Source organism: Alosa alosa, chromosome 3 (assembly GCF_017589495.1).
Source record: "Alosa alosa isolate M-15738 ecotype Scorff River chromosome 3, AALO_Geno_1.1, whole genome shotgun sequence".
NCBI lineage: Eukaryota > Metazoa > Chordata > Actinopteri > Clupeiformes > Clupeidae > Alosa > Alosa alosa.
In genome coordinates this window covers 10842379-10868033 of record NC_063191.1, presented here as the reverse complement: position 1 = coordinate 10868033, position 25655 = coordinate 10842379, and the positions used below count along the sequence as shown (strand labels likewise).

Sequence of the window (25655 nt, the reverse complement as noted above, 5' to 3'; positions counted from 1 at the left end):
TACAAGGCATTTCAGGCCACAGATATGACCTAGGGGACACAATAAAATTAAATGAACACTCCCCTCAATGTCAACACTTATTTCTTTGCATTGATGTATTTAGAGCACATTCCTTGCTGCAGACATTACAGAGGACTTTATTTTCAACACTTTATTTTTTATCAACACCATCAGGCCGTTTTTTAAAAGTAAATGTTCCAATCAATGATCCAGGCAGCACGTTTTCTTCTCTCTCCTTTATTTTACAGTCTAATTTTTATTGACTAGAACTCGGGGTCAAAGGTCATACAGAATCGATTAATCTGCACTAATTTTTTTAATCAGTTATTTTTTCTCAAATTAATTAATCGAAATTAATCAGTTATTTTGACAGCCCTACCCACAACACACTAGCTTTCTGCTAATGAATGACGTCATTGATGCATTTGAAAGGCTTTTTAGAACAAATAAGTGATTAAAAAATATAATACTCAGCGGTGTGTATTTTCTCTGCCCCCTCTTTCGCATGCAACATTCAAATTTCTGCGCAAAAGAATATATCCCGAAAAAGTGGATTTGAGGGGTACAGCTCCATAGACCTCCATTCATTTTGCACTTATTCGTGAGCGCCCTCTTGTGGAACCAGAAACGGAACTGCAACCAGTTCAGAAACCGTAAGTTTCCCGAGAGTGGCGGTTCTCCCCTAATTAGACATTCTCTGGCCTACAAAAGCGCATGGAGCTCCAGTGACATTTTAATTTTGCAACGAGAAACTGTAACACAGCTAGTCTAAGTCTAACATTAACTTGTTTTCTCCCCAACGTTTTCTCTGGTACAGTAGTTCTTCACTGATTTGAGCTTTGAAACTGGTTTCTGGGGATTAGTAGGGCGGTTAAGCGCAAAAATCGATCACTTTGCGATAAAAGCATCAAATTTGGTAGGTAGGCTCACAAAGGGGGTCTGATCAGATTTAGGACCATAGGCGCTTGAAATTTGACCCCTGGGGGTCATGGCGGCCATTTTTCAAAATGGCTGCCAAATATGGATTTCGTAATGGGAAAATGGATTAGAAGCTGCCAGAAACATACAGATCAGATCAGATTTAGCACCGTAGGCGCTCAAAATTTGACCCCTGGGGGTCATGGTGGCCATTTATGAACAAATAACCAGTAGTTCAACTTTTGTAATGGGGAAATGGATGGGGAAATGGATTAAAACCTGCCAGAAAAATAAAATGCAATAACACATTTCACCATAAATACATGTAAATATGAGCACACTTTCACAAAGAAGGTCTTTAAACTTTGAAATATAAGATATGTTTCAAAATTTGTTCCTGTAATACTAAATATTACTACATGGGTTAATGAATGATCTATAAATTTATGTGACTCCTACACGATTAAGCTTACCTAGTCACCATTAAACCACAGGTCTAGATTACCCAGAATTCCCCACTAGGGTGTATTCAACTGAATGAATGGAGTAGGAGACTGTGTACAAAAATAAAGCACTTTTATTTTTTTGACGTAGTTTGTCATGGTATAAAAGCTGGATGAATAGATAGATGTACTCTAATCAATACTGTTGTAGTATTAAGCCGTTTTCAGTATAGGGTACCCACTACAAAACAAATGCAAACCATTGAAATCATAATCTTCAAGCAAATATTTCAACCCCCAAATAGGGCACACACACAGTAATCATGGCAAGGATGAGAAGGAAAACAAAGAAAAGAATAAGCCTCACCACCAAAATATAAAGAAAACAAACACAACTTGGAGGTGGTTTCACACACAAAATGCCTTTTACATCATTTAAATAGGCCCTAATGCCACAGCTCCAGTATGACCGCTGCTACTCTGGCTTAAGACACCAAGCCAACTACCCGTGTGGATAAGCTATTAATATGGCTGCACGCTACCAGTATGAACGCACTATCAATAGGTTTGGATCAAGTACGCTACCAGTATGAATGACCAAGCTTTAAATCAAACACGCTACCAGTATGAATGGACTAGGTTTGGATCACCGACAGCTATCAGTGTGGGTGGGCTATCAATAGGACTGCAAGCTACCAGTGTGGATGGACTATCAATAGGTTTAGATCAAATAAGATACCAGTATGGATGTACTATCGATATGAGCTAGGATACCTATACAAACGAAGCTACCACTATATCGTTCGGTTTAGGTAAGGCATCACAATACATGATAGGCTACACAATCAATGGTGGTGGGAAAAACAGTGGCTACAGGTCGTTCCTCTTTAAAATCCCCCCAACTGCAGCATTTAGTCGGCTGACCTCTTGCCTCGAACCAACAAATCCAGCCGAACTGCAGATAATGTTGCACAAAAGCCCAGGGAAGCAAACGGGCAGGATGACTGCAGTGTACCGTTCTGTTAAATCACCGCCGGCCAAAAATCCACACGCAAAACAGTGCTATCACCACTGTGTTTGCCGCACCATTCAATTTAACCAAAGGGCCTGCAACCCGGTAGCTATCTACCTGCTACAACAGGTCACGTGAATGACACGTCAGGTGAATGAATCAGGTGACCCCCTAGCCTTACCCCACTCCTACCCGTCACATTTATGTTATGTGATCAAAATTAGACATCACAATGACAAATGATTAAGAGCTGATCTTTGTCTGGTCTCTACTAAAGCAATTCACGAATGGTGATACAAAAAGGTCAACTGTTTTTAAACAGCTGACATGGAAAGGTTTTTTTTTTGTCTTTTTAATGTAGGCCTGCATAACAAGAAACAGAACAAATAACCAGTAGTTCAACTCAACACAAAATTTAATTAATAACATAACATATAAGATTCTAACGTCCATGCTGAATTCAATGACGACTTATGTCTCGGTCAAGAAGCAAAAAAATGATTAACACAGCTTTACACTCTGACATTCTCCCTCACATAAACATAAAGCAGTACACTGCAGTGATGCTGCTCTGCATTTGCATTGTTTAATATAGACTTTTGTACATTTGCAGACAATAAGTTCATAGCATGCATAGATGCTTCAGCAAGTGAGGTCCAGTATGGTTCAAAACTGCCACCCTCTGTTTTGACCCACCCCCATTTAGATGGACGAGGCAAATGAGGAGAAGGCGGTAATACTTGGCCCCAAATATGACCACCCTGATATGTTGCCCTTTTCACAATGCTGTTCAAGAGCTGCACTTGTTGGTGGAATTCAGCGAACACTGTGCCTATTTGAAAAAAGCTTTTTCCTAGCTGTGTTCACACTCTCACATGTACTGGTTCTGTCATACAGCAGAACTGAACCTTTCAATTGTCTCTGATATACAGTATGTGAGAGAATATCAGATGGATCACAGCTCAATTCCAACAATGCCTGAGTAAGTTCGGGGAGGACTTTCCATGGTGCATGTTGTTTTTTTCTCGTAACCAACAAAGCTAGACACTGAGTCACAACCAGTCAGAGCATGAAACACTGGAAGTGCATGTGCCTTCTCAGGACCAAGGCTGTGTGCAATTTCATGTGCTGCAATGTGCCTAAAATTCTTCCCTGTTCCAATTGCAACCCAGAGTTCAGTGTCACCAAGGCTTTGCACCACAGAAACAGCTAGCACTACGACATCTGTATCAACAGTTCGAATCATGATCTTTTGATGGCCATTCTGCGCAGCATGAGATGCATGCAAAATCATCCTGTTATCTGCTTCCTCATGGTTGCATGGAGATAAAGCACAAGTCAGGCAGCTGTGGCTTGCAGAGGATGTTACTTCCCTGAGTAATGACAAGTTGCTTCTCTCCATGGTCAAATGACTTAACCAAGATGTCTGAAAGGTATTGAAAAAGATCTGTTTTAGTTTGATCCACCCTTAGAAAGCTCTGCCAGTTCGCTGGCAAAGCTGCTTCAGCACATACACGCCTGCGGATCCCTTTACCACACTTTGTTCTTGCAGTGCCTTTGATGGAGTCGGCAAAGTACCTGTCCCGTACCAAGTCAACACGAGTTGATTTTTGATGACACAAGGAAATATAAGGAAGGAACACTTGATGTAGCCTGGATACCATGACTTCGCAGAGAGTCTGGCCTAGATCCATTGGCAAACGTTTATTTCCTGGTTGGTGGACGCTTGTCTGAAGTTTGAAATCATTAGAGTTCAATCACTAACGTTTGGTAATGACGTATGTTAACCACGGGGGACACAACGATAACGACAGGCTTGCAACTTAAACGTAAGCATTCTCAGGAACACCCTCTGTTCGCTGGTTGGTTCGGAGACAAGTTGACGAAGTAAACAAAGTGAACGAGAGCTATTCCAGACGGAGTACTGTAGGGAAATGTAAATGAGCGGAAATACGTAGACAGGTGGAGTCGGGCTACACTTGATGGGCATACTCTGTAAATCTTTCTTGAGCCTGTAGGGTTGAGCATTATGATTGCTGCTCCATCAAGGACAACACAGAAGACATTGGGAGCCTCTGACTTGGGAGGACAACCTTCTTCAAGACAAAACAGGAGGTCACTCTTGGTACACTGGCTGAGCTTGCCATTCTCAGAGAAAGCAGGAGGGCAGGGCTGATTTTCATGGCAAAAGAATTCCTCAAGATTTCCATCCATGTTCTGGCAACCTATTTAAAGCCTCGAAAAGAGTTCCATATAATTTCTGAGAGTCACTAATCTTTATTGACTGTTGCTGGGAGTTTTCATAGAACTTGTTCAGAAGACCTTCAATTTATTGTGACAAATGTGCATTTTGTTCTATTCACTAGGCGATCGAGTGTAAATGCCTTGAATTGATCTTGTCCAATTTGATCAACATTCTGCACAGTCTTTGCCGCACCAGGGTCAGCTATTTCTTTTGAATCAAGTACAATGATATCCCTGCTCTCCTCTTCAAATGGATTCCCAAGTTCTTGGATTCCACTGAACATCCTTAGTTTCTTGGACACTTGGGCTTTGATCATGGTGATGCCTAATTCAGGCCAATATGCCTCTTCAAATTCTTGGATAACCCTAGCCACTTCAGGCCCAGCAACCATCCACCGCCGCAATGCACTAGGATTGCCTAGCAAGCCAACAGCTCCACCATCCCCCTTCACACGGGCATTATTCTGCTCATGGGCTTGATCACTCTCTTCGTGAGTGATCAAGCAAAATTGCTAGCCAAGAACTCCTTGTAAACTTGTGGATGCTTGGTGGGGAGCTCTGTCATGTCCCTCAAATGTAGAAAAACTTGGTCGCCGCACACTCTCTCTCTTAATTCTTTTATTCCAACGTTTCGGCCTGGTCAGCCTTTGTCAAGGTTCCTAATGTGGACACTAGCAAATCCAGTCTTAAAGCACCAGGTGTCAATCAAGGGCACTCTGGGTATCTCACCAGGTGTGTAATCAAGCATAGGTCCACACAATCAATTATGATGCACATAACCACAACATACAAAGGGAGCCTATCATCAAGACGATTACAGAAACAATAGTGTTCATAAATTACAATATTTACAAAATTTACAAAACAGTCAGCATTCAACATATCCAACACTATATTATTACATTACTACATTATACACATTGTGTCTTTACCTAATTCATCATAGTCACTAATTACAGTACGCATTTTATGTACTGTAATTAGTGACTATTAGTGACTAGTGTCCACATTAGTTTATTTTCCCTTGCCAGCACCTCGGAGGGTGTGCATTCTTTTCTATATTTATATGTCCCTCAAATGTACCAGAATCCATCTGGCATAATTGGTAATAATTGGTATGATCAAGGGCGAAAAAATATGGTGTGAGGTCAGCCAAGGCATCAAGATACATGTTAAAAAAGAGCCCAGCCGCAGAGACCTTACAAAGTTCAAAAAGGACAGCTGAAGCACCATAACTGTGGCCCAATACTGAAACTGTGGGACTGTATCTTTTTGCCTCTTGCACCATTCATCAAAGCTCAGCACATCACTGGAGGAATGCATATTCACGAAATTATCATATGCAGCATGTTGCAAAATGTACAATGCTGCCACTGTTACTTGGTGGGCTCTCTTCGTACGAGCAACATGGGCCATTTTTAAGAAAGAGTCAGCTGTGCCTGTTGTGGTAATGTCTGCTTGAACAAGAGCCTCTACCCAACCACTTCCTTGCAGCCAGTCCCCTAAAGACCTCAAGAATGCCATCTCAATGTGGAGACCCCAAAAAGAATGACAATTTCACCATATCTATCTGGCCACTTCCACTGTATTTGCTTGGCCAAGGCAAATAGTGTCTGTTCAAAGGCAATCGTGGGGTTTGCTCTGGATGCAAATGATTAATTGCATTTCTGATGACATCCACTGAGTGCCTGATCATTGCAACTGTGTGTAATATTTCTAGTCAATGTGAGAGCATTTAGAGAGCAAAGAATTCACTGAGATTAGCTTTTGGTGGTATAAACTAGCCGTACAAGAGCACAGAGTTAATGAAATAAATAGGATGAATTGCAGCTAGTTAGATAGTTAGATAACCAGCCTAAATTAAATTCTGTGGAAATGTACACCAACTTTATTTCACAGAATCCTAACTCTAAATTTATGCAGACTAAAATCTCTTTTACGTTATATTTGCCTGTTTGAGTTATGTTTGCTCACTTGCAGTACACTACACTACTTTTACTGAGTAACAGTGAGAAACACATTCAACTGACTTTGCCTTTATCTCACTTGTAGTCAAGAGTAAAACATCCCACCAGTTCCCTAGATTTTAAAGAGAATGATATTCAACTGTGGCCACCACAAGATGAAACCTACTGACTGAATAAGGAGGAGTCACTGACAAACTACCAAGTAAAAATGATGCGTATTAGTATATGCACACAATTTAATATTACAGATTTAAATATGCATTTAAAAAGTACATAATTTCTGATAGATATCATAATAACCTCTTTTCCTTTTTGCTTAAAAATGAACTGGATTGATTAATGACCAAATGTGCAAAATTTGTAATTGTTAATTTCTGTCATCTATCCATTATGACATTATGAAATCCATATTTGGCAGCCATTTTCAACATATCTTATATTTTAAAGTTTAAAGACCTTCTATGTGAAAGTGTGCTCATATTTACATGTATTTATGGTGAAGTGTGTTATTGCATTTTATGTTTCTGGCAGCTTTTAATTCATTTTCCCATTACGAAATCCATATTTAGCGGCCATTTTGAAAAATGGCTGCCATGGCCCCCAGGGGTCAGATTTTGAGCGCCTACGGTCCTAAATCTGATCAGACCCTAGATGGGGTTTACACAATCCTTCACTGGACTAGTGCCTGCTGTGTTAATATGACCGTGCTGATGCTAACAGCTGCAGCTCCCTCAAATCTATATAGGTTATCATGCATATTAGGCTAGCTTTTGCCAATGAAAATGAATGCAACATAAAAAAAAAACAGTAGGCTCCTAACTAAAGAAACGTTTACATTACTGTAAGGAAATTATTATTATCATTGTATAACCATTTGTGTAAGCAGATGCACCCTGTCTGTGTGTGTGTGGGTGAGATAAGAGTGTGAGGAATTCTTCCTTAAATAAGCAGCTAGGCTCTCCTCTTGGTACCAGAGTTTGTGGGCAAAGCCATACTTCGTGTTGTGGTTCTTGTATCTATATGTTGGGGTTTAAGTCCCTGACAGTTACCAACAATGTTAACAACAAACTCAGCTTCACTGCTGCAAACAAAGTTGGCTATATGCTTCGCCATATAACGAACCAGCTAGCCTTGTGATAACAAAATCTTTACCTTTTGTTTAGTCCACTGAAAGTTATCCACATATCAAACGATTAAATACACAGTTATGGAGGAATTGTTTTGGGGAAGCAGTTGCACTATATCCCACTTTTGCTGCCTTTAAGCCACTTAAATCCATACATACAGTCGGCAACTAGTCATAATCGTGGTTACCGCCCCCAGTTGCCGTGGTTACCGTGGCTGAAAACCCCCCCGAGGGGGAAAATATTCGTTTCGATTGCATGTAATCTAATGGAGGTGCACCGGCTTGAGTACAGAAAGCACCTATAAAAATATTAAATCTTTTAGCAAACATCACTAAACGACACAAACACATTTCAACTGAGAGTTATCTGTGTGTCAAGGAGGTTAAGGGTAACATTAAGTTCCCTCATTTTGCTAATTCCAGTTAAACGGCCAGAACTGTCTCGAGTGTACTCATTGTAGAACTGCTTTCAATGGCCGTCAGCTTAGCTTAGTCAGCTTGGTTTAGCAAGCTAACCCTTTTGCCGTAACATCACATACTCATAAGTTGCATCTGAATTTATTCTCACATGAATGCACATTCCCTACAATGGCCGTGGGAATAGTTTTAACAAGTAATGTGTACCAGTTGGTTATGTTATACGGACGATATAAAGTTAGCCAGTTAGCAACCTAATGATGCTACCATTGAATATAGCTTCAAGAGAAATTTGTCGTCAACATTGGGCAATCGAGGGTGAATTACGTTGTTAGCATACACTGGGCAGTTAAGTAAACACAATTCCTTCAAATTATTGTGTTCAGAAACAAGCAGAACTCCACCTGTCTCCACCTCCACCACTCTACCTCTACCTGAATGTATAAACTGTTTGCGAGTTCGCCCATTGACTTCCATTGTGTGATGTTAGCATGCTTTCCCCCTCGTGGGGGGCGGTAACCTTTCCGAACGTCTTAACCGACTGTATGTATAGAGTGTCCCAGTGACTTCCGTTTTACTTCCGCTACAAGGGACCTATCTTTCAAAAAAATATGAACGGGAGTTAATGGAGAGATAACAATTATTTTTTGGTCCAGTTTGAATTGTGCCACGAATTTCACATATGATGTGTGTGAATTTCACTTCAAGAAAGTACTGTTGTTCGATAGACTTCAAAAGTTATGTTGGTTTTGTGCGAATCTGCTCAGTGGACTACATCTCTCGTCTCGAACGATGTACGTCACCAACGTAATTCAACGATAAGATTAGCTGTTATGCTAGTTAACGGTTGCATCTTGCTGCCTGCTATGTCACTTAACAGTATCTAATGTACAGTCTATGGACGAATACAACTTACCTGATGTGTTTAATCCTCTGACTCATGGTATTTCCATCGGCAAGGAAAGCCCAATTAAGACATGTTGCTGGTATGCTTGTACAATCTAGTGTGGCTGTGAATGAGCTAACGTCACTAGCACGACTGATGGGTTTGTAGTCGTTGGAATTACGATCTTTCACAATGTTGTAATTCAATTACAAACTGCAAATATCTTTCCATGAAAAATTGTCTTTAAAATTGACAAACATCATGGGTAATTCAAAGCACAAGTCAACCGGGACCAGAAAATAATTTCTTTTTCGCCATAAACTGGCGTTCAAATTTTTTTGAAAGATAGGTCCCATGGAGGCCAACGGAAGTAGCGTCACTGGGACACTCAATAGCCTAGATGAGCATTGCGCATACATTACAACTTGACGTGATGGTGAAGCTAAATGGACCTCTCCAGAATAAGTCCCGCCTCCGTAACTTCCGTATCCATCCAACTTCCGGTCGTCAAATGTCTATGGGAAATAACATGGCGTTTCGAAAGATCGTACCTGTCAAACTCAGTAGGTGACAAACTAGAAAAAGCTGGTGGGCCGATTGGCCTACACACTTCTGCCATCTAGTTTCCACTGGATTTTTTGATTGTCGTTGCCGTTTAAGTAGTAAACGATTATTAATGCTAACCGGGAGCTAGTTCCGATGTACGCGGGCGGAGAAGGGCGTTAGATCTTGCCATAGACAGTAAAAGATATGGACAGTCATCACATAGACGTCAATCGAGGCGGGTGAAGCAAATTTCAACCGTTTCCTGTTGGTCGACGAGGCTTTCTGCGCAGGCTCAGGGGACGTAAATGTAACATAGGCACATAACTCTTGTGATAGCTGCACCGAGAGATTGGGTATGTAGCTACTTACTTCGTTACCACCATGTCTACATTACTGTTCTAAATGTCCTAGTTGTTCGAAGATAAATGTGATTTAATATAAACAGCACTTCATAGCCTAGGCTACTGTCAATCCATCAAAACTTCGCTGAAATGTTGTGTTCTGATGCTTTCATTCTTATCCAGAGAATACGGTTATTTTGCTCCTGTGCGACGCTTTCACCCGCTCTGGTTGTATGCTTATTACATCACTTTAGCATTGATTTCGGAAAAAAGTTTATTACTCAGCCGGTAAGTCAGTTTCGAGGTTATGACGCCAATCACACAATGTTGTATTACTCCAAAAATAGAAAAAGTTCATATAAAGGCTTAAAACACTTCAGCTTTAATGTTATTTGATGTCAAAGTGGCGCCAAAATTGAATGGGGTTCAATGGGGATGGCTAGGTGAACTGGTCTACTATTTAGCCTCAGATCCGCCATAGTGTCTACGCTCTCCTGCCCCCTTGGATCTTGCTCACAACCCAGTCACAACCTAACGTGATGGTCATTTTCACGTGTGATTCATGCGTGGTTTCAGTGGTCTATAAATGTAAATCGTTTGCAAGGTTCAGCCTCTTTTCAACATGACTTAACTTTGGTTTGACTGTGCGAGTTTGTTAGCTGTTATTGAGATATTTGAAAAAGAAAGAAATTGCCGACGAAGACACTAAAGACATTACGAGATGAGATTTTTTTTTCACTAATAACAGATATGATAAGCAGACTAGGAATCAGAGGCTGAATCGTATTGAGTCGATAGCTTTATTTTGCATGACCTTGATCAGAACAGTAACGTTTTCAGAATGTATTAACAACCTATCAAACATGATGATTTCACGCAGGGTTAGTGCCACCTCCGTACACAGGCTCTGGTGTCACAAACTCCATTTCGGTGAAGACAAACTATGAAATGCCGTTGCTATGCAACCTTGACTGGGGGAGTCGCGGCGTCTGAAGCGTGCGTTAGCTTAGTGCTTCTTACTGATATATTTCTACTTTAACGGCACCGACAATCAAAAAACCCGTGGAAACTAGATGGCAGAAGTGTGTAGGCCAATCGGCCCACCTTTTTTTTCTACTTCGCCACCTACAGATGTTTTACCGGTATGATATTTCAAAACGCCATGTTATTTCCCATAGACATTCGACGCCCGGAAGTTGGATGGATACGGAAGTTACGGAGGCGGGACTTATTCCGGAGAGGTCTATGCTCAAGAAACGTCACGTCATAAAAGTTGTAGGCCTACTAAACGCAAAAACTTAACAGCTTGTTTGTGGTGGTGTAGTGCTGCCTAATTGAAATGGGATAGGCAAGGGTTCTCTTATATTCGGCTAATACGTGTGGCACATTTATTGGGCTTTTAGCCTCTTTTAATTTATTTGATGTTGTGACGGAACTGTTTTTGAGTTTCGTCTTCTTTTTGGGTTTTGGCCACAGAGTCAGAGGAACAGCAGCGATGTAGTGAAAAATGTTGATTTAATTTTAAGGCTTACCAAATCAAAGCATTTACTCATAAAAGAGCTCTTCTTAATATTTTATATTGTTGGTTAGTATTGTTGCCAATGAAAAGTCATTGTCCTACACCATGAGTCTCCAACACATTGCTCTCATTGCTCTCAAGCTACCAGTCGCATGCCGCCCCCTTCTGAGCTAGAGGCTGAGGCAGTAACCTACATTTAAACACAATTGTTGCTGTCAGGCATCAGCCTATGAATTTTATAAAAAAGTAAATCATGTATAATTTAAAAAATAACTACATTTAGGCTATCTTAGACCTCTTTGGCTATACGGAATAAGGTTTCCCTTGCAGCACAGCACACGTATGAATGAATGAAAGCGCGGATACCTTATCTCGCAATAAGTGGATGGCAATCAAAATCCTGACACTATGAAACTTAATAGTAAGCCATTAAATACCCCACAGATATCAGTGGTCATCAGTCCCGATATTTAGCAATATAATCAAACAGTCCAAATGTAAATTAAATCTCAAATTGTACAACTGCTTTTGATAGCCATGCCGCTCCAAACAAAAAGTAGGCCTATGTCTCACAATAAAACGTAAGAAATAAAGGACTATATAGCTGATTGAATACAAGCCATGGCCAAATAAAGGTGCTGTGCTTTGCGCAGCCTAAATTTGAGAATTTACAAGTCTCCTAAACATTCCTCACCCGTTATCTAGACATGCATGAAAACATTTGAAAACAAAACTCACTGCCATGTAATACTAATTATCTTTCACGTAATGAATACGCACAGAAAGTGAAAGTAGGCCTACTGTGCGCTCCGTGTCTGTAGCTGTCTGTTCACGTCCGCAATCGATTATAACGTCAAATGGAGAAATCATCCATGTTGTCTCGCGTTATAGACCCTTTCAACAATAAAAACAAAAACAATGCTTGAACGTTCTATTTGGGCCCCAATCTACTTCCTCTGCATTAAGATAACATATGGAATGTTAAAAAGGAAGCCTTGTGGGGCCAACTATGATGCTGATAATGGAACTCTCTTGAAAGGGTGACCCTTTCAAGAGAGTTCCATTATCAGCATCATAGTTGTCTGTAAGTAGTTCTACTATGGCTGTGTCATCTGCATATTTGTAATAAGTGGTGTTGGGTAGTGAACTCTGGCAGTCATTTGTGTAGAGTGTGTACAGGAAGGGACTGAGTACGCAACCTTGGGGGGTTACAGTGTTGGTGATGATGGTTGATGATGATGTTGTCCCTATTTTCACTGTCTGTGGCCGGTTGCTGAGAAAAGGGGGAGGGGTAACATCCAGGTGCTGTAGTTTCTTGATGAGTTGATGGCGCTGGATTGTATTGAATGCAGAGCTGAAGTCAACAAACAGAACTGAGGCAAAGTTATGGGTCTGGAGGTGGTGAAGGAGGGAGTGGAGAAGGCATGCCACTGGGTCCTCTGTCCCTCTTTTCGGCCGGTATGCAAATTGGCATGGGTCCAGTTGTGTGCTGACAGTAGATAAGATGAGTTGTAGTATGATTTTCTCCATGCATTTCATGATTATTGGGGTGAGTGCGACTGGACGGAAGTGGTTGGGCTCTGAGGGGCGTGGTTTCTTGGGTACAGGTGTGCAGGCTCGGACTGGTAATCTGTACAACCGGGCAAATGCCCGGTGGGCCGGTCCACATGTGGTGACCTCCGGGAAGTGACCTCCGGGAAGTTATTTAGCCTATTTGCGGCCCGTCATGTAGACCTAGGCCTAGCCTATAAATGCAGTTGCATCCATTTGGATTGGGGGGTGACAGGTCAATCATTTTGGCCTCTTCATGACAGGTTTAGTGTGTGTTACGATCGAGCCCCCCTGCCCCACCCCTCAAGTGGATTTATCCAAGCAGCCGCTTGGTTTGTGGGGAAATATAGCCTACGAGTCCATGCATGGTAGCCTAGGCTATATAAGTGCCCTCCGCTGGCTGGTGTTCACATCATCGCAGTTTAACCGTAAACAGCAATCAGAGGTGTCTAGTTTTATTTAATAAATATATTGTTTTTATAGGCGTTAGTTGCACGCATTTCTGAAGAGCTTCCATTTACTGCACCATGTAGGCTACTGTAGTGCGGTTTGTCTGTCAACATAAAAAAAACTCCGGGTAGCCTACAATTTTAGCACAACTTGGTGGAAAAGTGTAGCACAGGTTAAAGAAAACCTATTCATGTTTGGACTCAAAAGGAACTTCAAAGTATTTCCCATATAGTAGCTTTTTTAGCTCCTAAATCGACAGTGAAAGTGAAACTTGGAAAGTGGAAGTCTCTCCACCGAGTGTTACATTAGATGCACAATCAATCGCGAGTCGATGCACGTAAAAAGCATCAACTGGTAGGTTAGTAACGAAGGTAGCCTAATTTTGCAAAATGTGATGACGGCACACAAACTTGGGCAAAAACGTTTAGTATACACTTGTGGTGATAGCCTACAGTTAATGTGAATCGCTGACTATAACCAAAGTAAAGGAGAAGATTTGCACCAAATAGGCCTAAAGGCTGTGGTTGTGTTTCTACAACATGTTGGCACAAATCGTAATTTCTGTCAACTATGACGATCTCCATGCATGTTCAGTAGCCTATATTTTTCATTTAGTCAAGCAGTGACGTAGTTTAATGCATGGGGTAACATGATGAAGATGAGCCTGTCTTTAGTAGCCTATCCCTGAATCATGTCCCTCTCAAATTACTTTAAAATGGTGTAATTAGCAACCAAAATTAAAAAAAAAAAAAAAAAACCCGGAGACCCCCCCGAACCCCCGTGTTATTGTGATTATAATAACCTATAGGTCCAAATCTAAATGTTTGGGTTCAGTTTATGAAGTGTTGCTACAGCATGATACTGTGTGTTCGTTATTTATGGGGGGGGATTTTGGTATCGGTGGGCTTGTGTGTGTGTGTGTGTGTGTGTGCCCAGTGATAGCAATAATTTTACAGTTCAAATTAATAATAATTTAATTGCCATGTGGCCCTTCTTGGTTTAAAACAAAGACACCCTCCCCTCCCCCAATAAAATGCTTAGGTACTGGTGCTAAGGGCTATCAGGTACACAGGACAAAGGACGTTTCCTTGATATAATGTATCCATGCGTCATGAAATGTAAATGTATTCATGTTCGGTATCAAGTGGGCTTGTTTTGGCGCCAAATTCTTCCTTTGTTTAAAGCATTCAAAAGTAACAAAACTGCAATGTTTGTCAGACTTGGACTTTGACTAAGACTAGAAGGATGTAGAACAGAAGAGAGGGAGAGATTGGCTACAGGCCAACCTACTGTAGGCCTTCCAGGCCTAGGCTACATCATAGACCATTTTTTTGTACCCTCTCTGCTTGTAACAGAATAAACTTGATTCCTGAGTTTTTCCTGAAGTTTGCCAGTCTAAGATTAATATTAAGTAATTATTCACCACAATTACTTTCACCAGGAAAAAATGAACTGTAAAATTTCACAGTAAAACAATGAAATTTACAGTTCAACTTAAATTTGTTATAGTTCTACCATTGCCTTTACAGTTCAACCATGAATATCATAACTTGACTATGAACTCTCCCATTACAATGAACTTCATGGTCGCATGTCTGATGTGGACTTTAAAGTTTACAGTTAATAAGTAAAGATGATGAGTGACTGCAATTTTTTTATAGTCAGACTGAGGTCTTCATAATTATGAGGTTTACATCATATTTAAATCACATTTCTGGGATAATACCAGACTGTATGAAATAAAACATGAATTCCCTCTTTTTATATCCTTCACATTCCTGTGCTACCTCTACTTTTAAGCCTATGTCATGTTTGATGGTCATCAAATAGGCTATGTTTACTTACTTACATGTTAGGCTACTTGTATCGACTAAAGTTTAAAGGTGCCATGTGTAATGTCCACCAAAAAATCAATTCATACTCCATATTCCATAAAAGATGGGGGCAGTATACCTCCAGAAAGTGAGTTGGTCTACCCTAGAGTAATAACCAAGACGCCGTGTATTGCATTTTGGCTGGCGGTTATGTTGCCCGATATACCGCCTCCCATGGCGAAACTGGTATTATGTCACCTGTCGGCTGTGGCTAGTAATTTAGCATGCTAATTCAGGTTGATATCTCTGCAGCACTATACCTTGTCATTTTTTTTAATGACATCATCGCCTTATTTCTTCTCATTCTTTTGATCGCGTGTAGCTCATTTTTTTTGATATTTTTACCTCAATTCTTACACATGGCACCTTTAACAACATGACAGAAAAACAAACTTTTGATTAAAGAACACAGTGTCATCCATTATCACTTATCATGAACACATCAAAAGTGGTCATGGTAGAACTGTTAATAAATACTTCATGGTTGAACTGTAAAAGATCCATAAGTTGACAGTGTTACTATGAACTATCATAGTGAATTTTACAGTAAAACCATCAAATTACCACAAATAAATTAATGAGAATAGCAGCACTCTTTTTATGGAAGCCTTAGCTACGTAGCTATGACACCATGTGTGCAGGAAGACCATCTTACTCAATTTAGCTCTAATATTCTCAGGGTCCTTGACTCTATATAGTATAATAGCACCTGCCAAGGATAGAAAGACTTCAGTAAACCTAAAACACCATGGAGGAATATCACAACAGTAGCAAATCAGAAGAAAGAATGTAGGAAAGCTGAACGTAATTTGGAGAAACACTAAGCTTCAGATTAACTATATAACATCTTCAAAAAGAGACTCCACATTTATAACTCTGAGTTATGTATAGGGCCAGACATTCTTCATTAATTGTAACATTATTAACATATTAATAACTCCTGTGCTCTTTTTGCCATTGTTGATAAGTTAACAAATTCCCCAACAGAGCTACCTCAAGATTTCAAGTCAACAAAAATGTTTAATGACTTTGGTTCTTTTTTTCCATCACAAAATTGAAAATATTAGAGTTCACCACAGGCCTAGACAAAATGTAGCCTCCTTATCTGAATTTACTGCTATGATGGATGCAAATTGTGAACCATTCTCAGCTCAGGCATTTTCCCAGCAGCACTTAAGATTGCAGTTATAAAACCTCTCCTGTTGTGTTTGCGGTTCTCTTTTCTCTCAAAAATATTGTTACCGACTACCATGAGGTGCCATGACTTAATACAGGGCATCTGAACACACAAAAGAATTTTTGATAATTTTCATGACAATTTGAGTGTTTTATTTAACACCCATGTGTATTCCCGGTCTCAAATATGACCGGCCATTAGAAATGAATAGGTGAGAAAATGGTCAGTGTATAAAATTGAATCCAGACACATACTTATTGATTAGATGGACTGTACATTAAAACACCCTCACTCACCCTCTTTGCTTCTATGCCAACCCCCACTGGAACCTTTCCCCAATAGAATGTTCCCCTTTTGACTTGCATGAGCTCAGGTCAATGAGGCCTACAGGCCATAAATAGCAAATAGAACACACGTTCATACAAAGGTCTATCACAACATTAGATGATAATATATGTGCTACTATGGATTTATAACAACTTTGGGTGCTGAGATATCATGCAAAACATGAGTACCTTGTCTCACCCTGCACAGCACAGACAATTTCTAATCTTTAAAAACAGCCCCTACAAGATTCTTAGCAATTCTGACCTTTTGACGATCGAAACTATCTCAGCAACAGAGACATGAAACTGCCCCAACTGGTCCTTAAATTGTGTGCGTGTGTGTGTGTGTGGGGGGGGGGGGTTGTCGTCGGTCCAGTAGTGGGCTGGTCCAGGAGAAAATTGCCAGGGCCGAGTTTTGTTCCCAGTCCGACCCTGCAGGTGTGATGGTTGATGTTTTCCAGAGAGTGGGTATCGTTGCTGTCCTGTAGGATTCCCAGAAGATGGAGGAGAGCTCCATTGCAATTACCTTCCTGCCCTCCTCTTGGCTGTCTTCACTCCTTCGTCTTCATTAACATGAATCTTTCTGGCCTCAATAATCCAGTTACATAGTCTCTGTTTTTGGTTTTGGATTTTGTGAAATACATTTCTAAATAAATGCGACTTATAGTCTGATGCGACTTATGTATGTTGTTTTCCTGCTCATGATGCATTTTTTGACTGATGCGACTTATATTCAGGAGCGACTTATAGTCCGGAAAATACGGTAATTGGGCTACAGGTTTTCTACAGGAATAGCATGTTTGGCACTGGCACAATGGGCACTGCATTATAGTTAAATGAACATTAACACTATACATTTTAATACATTTAAGACTTTTTAAGGCCTAAATGTCATATTACTACATTTTAGACTTTGTAAGACCCTGCAGAAGCACTGTATGTATATCTGTATGTCTCTCTCTCTCTGTGTGTGTGTGTGTGTGTGTGTGTTTGACGTGATTGAGGGGTGTTGCATAAACAGTAAAAAATTAAGCAAGCTGAACTGAATCAACCTAGATTAATCCTCCCTTTCAGTCACACCTAATAGGTGAGAGTTCAAGATGGAGATGAGGAGACGGTATTATAGAAGAATGACACGTGAAGAAGTCCTTCCTCCACCCCTTACCAAACATAAGCCCTGCAATTACATACCTCACTGCAACCACCACCTGTCTATGGCAACAGAGGAATGTGAACTCTAGAATGGAGATGATTATGTTTTATGCTTCCAAGTTACAGAACGCTGCATTGTCATGGCAGGCAGACATCCTCCAAGTGAATGACAGGGTCTGCATGATAACTCAAAATGAATGATTAAGAAAATCATCTCTCTTTCTGCAGGCTCATCTTAGAGCTGAGCGGATCCAGCTGATTTAAAAATACCCAAAACAAAAGTGCTACTGTATCCTCCAGGATGGTAATGGCAATGGGCTTGCTTCATGTGCAGATGAAGCATATAATGTTCTGAATGCAGAGGTTTATCAAAACAAATCTCCCAAAATATCAGATTAAGTGCATTGTGCAAGAGCAAGTAGGCAGCAGGACACGGAAAATGATAAAAAAAAAATATATATATTTTCTAGCCATCTTGACTGATTGTGTACTTTGAGGGCCCAGGCAGTTGTGCCTCTAAAATGCCATCCCATTTACACGTAAGCCCTTTTTTATGCTTTGCAAGGGTAGGGCATTATGCAAGGCTCATGCAAGGCTAAGGCACAGTGGAAAAACACAAGGCATGTCTGTGTGTGGCTCTGTGTCTACATGGACACACTTCTTGAGATAGTCAGGCCTTGGGGTGGCCTTGGGTAAAAGGTGCTGCATGCTCCCTTTATTGCCCCAGAATGGCCGATTGTTACTGCCTCCCTCCTCCCCCTCAGGTCACTCTGGAGTGAATCCCTGGTCACAGGGTTCATACATACACTCCCATCAAACCAGTGGTGACACCCAGGAAACAGAAGTTCAGTCTCAATTACTAACCCCTGAATGATAAGAGTGCCAGGAGAGTCAGAAACTCGTTCTTGCACAACAATTTGAACCCGAACCCCAATGATTTCATGATGCTGAGCAAGGCTAAGCAAATGTCAATTTGAATTGACATAAGAGCAAAAATGTGTCAATTAGCCACAAATACCTGCCTCCCCCTTTGCTGCCTTGCAGAAATCTCCACCATTTCTGGTTCAGAGCGTGCTGCCATGGCAACAGCGACTCTCCTCCTGACTCGCTTCTTTGTCTGTGTAAGCACAGACGCCAGCCGGGGCCGGGCCAGGAAGAATGGATCACCTCTCTCAGTGTTCGGAGCGTATCTGATACACTGTAACTCAGGCGAGGACAAAACGCTCAGTGTGACTCGTGAAGGAAGTGTTCAGTGCTAATCTTGTGCGAGGAATGGGACAGAGAGGTATAAAAGGTACACGGTGAAAAGATATTCAGTAGTCGCTGGGGTCTCAATCACCATGAAAGGATACAGTAATTGTGAGTCCAAACAAAGACAGAGGGTTTACTGTGCGCGAGGTCTCTCTCAGTCTTTATTGTCCTTTGACTTGCTTTGTTCAGCGATAGGGAAGACGGCACAAGATTGGCATAAGCTGAAGATTGCTGCCACTAATGCCAATCTCTGCCAACTGTGGCTGAGTGACGAAGCCTCTTACCGCTTGTGCGACCCAACAAAATGTCTGAGGGGGAGATACAATTTCTGTTTATATGTGTACACATTGTGCTCTAGAATAGTGAGTTGTGATAGGAGGACTCTTACAATAGAGGGACTTGTCAATGTCAAGGAATGGAGGCTTTTGTATGTTAAGTAATTGTGTGTGTGTGTGTGTGTGTGTGTGTGTGTGTGTGTGTGTGTGTGTGTGTGTGTGTGTGATGGAGCGGTCTAATCTTACAATCTCAATGGCACTCATACTCACACACGTTTACCTGTGGGGACACACATTAACCCAACGGATTAGACCCACCTTGACCAGCCTCCAGGACTCTGCGATGATGGCGTACTGCACGCGGTTCAGGGCGAAGCCTTCGATCTCCTTCCGCAGCCGGACGGGAGCCTGGCCCACACTGGTCATGAGGGCGTGGGCCGCCTCCATCACAGCCGGCACTGTGTCTGGGTGAGGCACCAGCTCCACCAGACGCACGTAGTAGGGCGGGTTCACCTGCGGGGGACACAGACTGTTAAGCACCACTACTCCCTCACATAATAAAGCCTTTCACTGGGTGTGCATTGAGAGACAATTGTATGGCCAAGAGTATAACTAAAGGGCAGGGTTAGTGAACAGTGAATCTAGATAGAGTGGCAGTGAATGAATGTATTACATAACTGAATGAATGAATGAATGAATGAATGTAACATGAATTTAGATCTATGCCACTGACTGAATTTGTCTTGGGAGATGGATGGTAAGTTTAGAGACAAAACTAAAGATCTGTAAACAGTGAGTACAGATGGATGGCATCGTTAAATACAATTTTAGATCTTTGCCACACAGGGTTTATCTTATAAACTTCGCTGAGGCGAACTAAAGATCTAAGCAGTTTAAGTTGTTAAGTTGTTATCAGGACATTCCTCTGTCAGCAGTGATGAGTTGTCCAGCTTGACCACAGCGTGGGCCAGTCTGCCTTGCGGAATGTGTGGGTGATTAAACATTCACATAACCAAGGTAAAAGGAAGGTTGTGGGCCCATCTGACTCTGAAGTGACGGAGTTTCTCTTACTAGCTCATGTGATAAGACTGGAATTTCGGACGTTTAAAAATGAGATGCGAGGGACAAAGTCCAACCAGATTTAAGCAACATGGCTCTCCTAATCTGGACCTGTGCACAGCTATACGCAAGTCCAGAAACAAGGAAAAAGGATTATGCGAACCATATATATTATATTTCAGACATTGCCCTACTAAAGTGACAATGGGAATCTAACACATCTCAGATATTGTGATGACTTTCTAGTCTCAAAGCCAAAAGTAATGCACATTAACATCTCATTTGCATTCAACATTTAAAAGTTCAACATTTACATGTGATAAAAAATTAAACATCCATACACCTCTGTCTCTAATGCATACAACTCAACTACGTGAACCCATATGGCTGGTTTCTTAGACATGGATGAAGCCTAGGCCTAGACTTGAAGAGAACGTCAATGAAAGATTTCCACTGAAAAGGCGGTTTCAGTCAAGGATTAGGCCTAATCCATGTCGATTAATCTAGCACATAGAGTTCATAAAGGCACATAAAGAGCACTAGACAGGTGTGTCATTCTTGTTGAATGTCTATCTGTGTGTTTACAATAAACAAATAAATAAATAAACTAGAAAATGTAATTTCGAGGAAATTACCAGTGCATGAAAATATAAACATACTGTATATTAACATAAAATGCAAAACAAACTTTTATTTGGAAACAGTTGGCAGGAGTCTTAGTTGATAACAACTGACAGTTGAAATGTCTAAACAGTTAAATAGTTGAGTAGTTTAAATAGTTAAATTATTTAATAGTGAATTATTGTAGTGAGGACAATTATTTTGAAACAGTTGTGGGCAGAGGAAATAGGAACAGAATCTGTAGTCTTAAGAGAGCCAGATTGTATGTTTAAAGCCTGAGACAGAGTATATAGTTTAAAAGTTGAATTTAGATAGTGTAATGGATGTTGATAGACAGAAAGTTGAATGGATGTTGATAGGCAGATTGTTTAATGGATGTTGGTGGATAGTTTAATGGGTGGATGAGTGAATGGTTTGAAGAGGATGAATGGATAGAAAGTTGGATGGAATGTGCCTTATATCCTTGTAGAATGGAGAGACATAGAGAGAGTTGGCCTAGTTAAGCAGAAAGCAGTTGATACAGGTGCAATCAGTTGAACTGGCCCTTTGATGGGTCCTAGTAGTGAGCAGCTGGAAGTTGATACAGGGGCAAATCAAGTTAATTAGCCCATTGTGATGTCATCAGTCCATGTTAAGTCTATTGGGAAAAATAAGCTTGTTTTTTATTAATATCTCAAAAAGTATTAAGTTTACAAAAGTGTCCTTTTCAAGACCTACGTTACAAAGTTTGAACGAAGTTTCTACGTTAAACGGTTAAAGCTGAATTAGACGCAGAAATTTGGTGGGAAGAATAACTAGAAAACGCAATTCCAGGGAATTACCAGTGCATGAAAATGCAAAACATATGGTGTGAAATATATTGTTAAAACAGATTATGTGCTAATTGGCAACCAACATGATGAGGTTTAATATAGTTGAAATGACTGAACTAGGTAGATGAGGTTTAATATAGTTGGAATGACTGAACTAGGTAGATGAGGTTTAATATAGTTGGAATGACTGAACAGATAGGTGGATAGTTTAAAGGGTTAAATGATTTGCTAGGTAGACAAGGTTTAATATAGTTGGAATGACTGGACAGTTAAATAGGTGGATAGTTGAAATGGTTAAATTATTTGCTAGGTAGATGAGATTTAATATAGTTGGAATGACTGAACTAGGTAGATGAGGTTTAATATAGTTGGAATGACTGAACAGTTAAATAGGTGGATAGTGTAAAAGGTTAAATTATTTGCTAGGTAGATGAGGTTTAATATAGTTGGAATGACTGAACTAGGTACTGTAGATAAGGTTTAATATAGTTGGAATGACTGAACAGTTAAATAGGTGGATAGTTTAAAAAAGGTTAAATTATTTGCCTAGATGAGGTTTAATAGTTGGAATGACTGAACTAGGTAGATGAGGTTTAATATAGCATGGCCACCTGGCCTAGGATTCTAATTGCTTAACGGCAGTCTTAATGAGCCATATTGTATGCTTAAAGCCTGAGACAGAGTATATAGTTTAAAAAATGTAGATAGTGTAATGGATGTTGATAGACAGAAAGTTGAATGGATGTTGATAGGCAGATTGTTTAATGGATGTTGATGGATAGTTTAATGGGTGGATGAGTGAATGGTTTGAAGAGGATGAATGGATAGAAAGTTGGATGAAATGTGCCTTATATCCTTGTAGAATGGAGAGACACAGAGAGAGTTGGCCTAGTTCAGCAGAAAGCAGTTGATACAGGTGCAATCAGTTGAACTGATTCTTTGATGGGGCCTACTGTAGATGAGCAGCTGGAAGTTGATACAGGTTCAAATCAAGTTAATTAGTCCATTGTGATGTCATCAGCCTAATGTTAAGTCTATGGGGAAATTTTGAGTAGTTTTTAATAAATAGTTTAAAAAGTATAAAAGTTACAAAGATGAAAAATACAAAGCCCAGATGTCCTAAGTAAGACCTACGTAACATAGTTGGAATTAAGTTTCGTGAAGCTGCATTAATTGCGTAAGAAGAAGCAGAAGCAGCAGAAGAAGAAGTAGAAGAAGAAGCAGAAGAAAAAAGAAGAAGAAGAAGAAGAAGAAGAAGAAGACTACGACTTCGGATAACAGAACAGTGCATTTTCATGCACTGTAATAAACTATTTAGACTACCGTATTTAAACTAAAACCTGATGTCTATGCACTGCATACAATACATACATGCATACAGTTAAAAACAATATTATTCATACCCCTGGCAAATATTGATTTAAAGTTGATATTCTCTTGACTGATATGTTTGTTCTGACTGAAAATGATTTTCCACATGACAAAAGGTTGTAAGACAATGTGGTAGAAGCATGGAATCAAAAAAAGTGTTTTTGTCTTTTAACATTTTTATGAATAATGGCGTGTCCAAAATTATTAACAAGATCAGGCAGGCTGCCGAGAGACCTGCCCCAATAGGCGGCATTGGACCATTAAACCACATAATGATCCAAAACATACAGGCAAACAAGGTAAGGAATGGTTAACAGAGAACAATATCAACATTTTAGGGCTGTTTTTTGGGCACCAGCGCATGGCGTAAAGTTCGTTTTCCACCCGCGCAAAGTTTAATTCGGTATTTTGCACGTTTATTTTTTAAACATTGCGCCCAAGGATGTGGCAATTAACAACCTAGGGAGGGGCCTGGCGCGTTGTCTAAAAATCGCTATCATACACCACCTAAACCTGGTCAGAAGTCAAAGAGCGCATGTCAGAAGTCATATTGGCAGGTGCACGCACCATCCTTCTATCATTCATGAACGCACACCAGCGCACGTCCATACAAAGCATTACAAATTGCACCATTACAATGGGAAACATAATTAGAATAAAGATATTACGAAATACTGTGCATCTCATGATGAGTAGTTATTCACCATCATTTGCAAATTGGTAATGACGGTTAAAAGTGATTAGGGGAGAGGCAAGAGACACGTATGGAGCACAGCTGAAGACGCACTGTCACGAGATATAAGCAACTCCTCTGCAGGATAAATGTTGTTTTATTCAGTCATTTCAGCAATATTAGGGTAAGTGTTGCTTTTTCCAGCCTATGTTTTCGATGGTAACCCATTGTCAGTCAATAGTGAAAGTAACTATATTGCATATAACTGTCTTGTCGTTGACTGACTCCTTGGTGAAGTTAGTTTCACTTTGCCAATGAGTTCAAATAATAGACGGTTGCAAATGCGTGAAGGCTATGCTAGGTTTTAGTAAAGCATGGTTTAAGAATGACTATTCCATACGGTCTCGCAAGCAGCCTCCTTCAAATGCGCCGTTGAATGCCAAAATACCGATGCATTTATTTGACATATCGCGCTTTGCGCCGTTAACCCTCATAGGGTGTTCGTTTTTTTGTTACACAGGAGTTGCTGCTGGGTCTTAGTGGACCCATTGCATTTTAGGCCTTTTAATTCAACATAATACATTTTTTTTTTTTTTTTTTTTTTTTTTAAATACTCACTAGATGGTTACTTCATCCCAATTGCAAGTAATATAAACAACACATATGTTAAATGTGTTGCCCTTACCTTTGCTAAATCACAATTGTGAATAGAAGTGCCAGTCGTTTTTGTTTATTTTTGTATTAAAATATAACAAAATAAGGAAATGCATCATAAAACATTCAATAATGCATCAATAATTGTACAAATGAAGCAAGTTTTATTTATTTGAATTTCATTAGAAATTGAACATAACATCTGTCTGAACAACACACTGAAGCCATTGAAGACGGCAATTTTATACCAGACTATACCACATATGAGGGGCACTCACTGTGTCTGTATTGCATGAGTGAGTCTCACTGTGTGTGTATTGCATATGTATTTTTTGATAGGGGATGGCATGAAAAGGTAAAAAGAAGAATTGATGTCTTGTGCATGAGTGACATGCACAAGACATCAAGCATGTAGGTCCTGGTAGCATCCGAATCACATTGGCAGCCATGCACGGGGGTTCATTTTTTACAATTTTTTTACAATTGGGGTTCATTACAATTTTTTGACATCCATATGTTGTCATTTGCAAGCTGCTGACAGTCTAGTCCAATGTCTGGCTGCTCAATGGCTGGTCCTGCGGCTTGCTGCTGGCGGGCTGGTCCTGAGGTTCGCTTGCGTTTCGGAGCTGGCTGACAGGCTGGTCCTATGGCTGGCTGCTCATGGTCTGGTCCTGAGGCCTGTTTGTGTTTTGAAGCTGACTGACGAGCTGGTCCTGTGGCTTGCTGCTTATTGGCGGTCCTGGGGCTGGCTGCGGGCGGGCTGGTCCTGAGGTTCGCTTGCGTTTCGGAGCTGGCTGACAGGCTGGTCCTATGGCTGGCTGCTCATGGGCTGGTCCTGAGGCCTGTTTGTGTTTTGAAGCTCCTGGGGCTGGTCCTGTGGCTTGCTGCTTATTGATCCTGGGGCTGGCTGCTTGGCGGGCTGGTCCTGGCTGGTTCGCATGGGATGGGCTGGGGCTAGTCCTAGGGCTCATGGGTTGGTCCTGGGGCTGG

General features: G+C 40.7%; 1 protein-coding gene across 4 annotated transcripts in view; it reads right to left on the bottom strand.

Moving 5' to 3' along the window:
- The window catches only part of cryl1 (crystallin, lambda 1), a 42683-nt gene that overhangs the window by 8322 nt on the left and 8706 nt on the right, over positions 1-25655 (bottom strand). For 3 of the 4 annotated variants that reach the window (XM_048238979.1, XM_048238977.1, XM_048238976.1), the window contains one exon: positions 19794-19988. In XM_048238979.1, coding sequence (XP_048094936.1) covers positions 19794-19988 — 195 coding nt within the window. Of the gene's footprint in view, positions 1-19346; positions 19509-19793; positions 19989-25655 lie in introns of those variants that run through there. The other variant, XM_048238978.1, reaches the window with a different exon arrangement.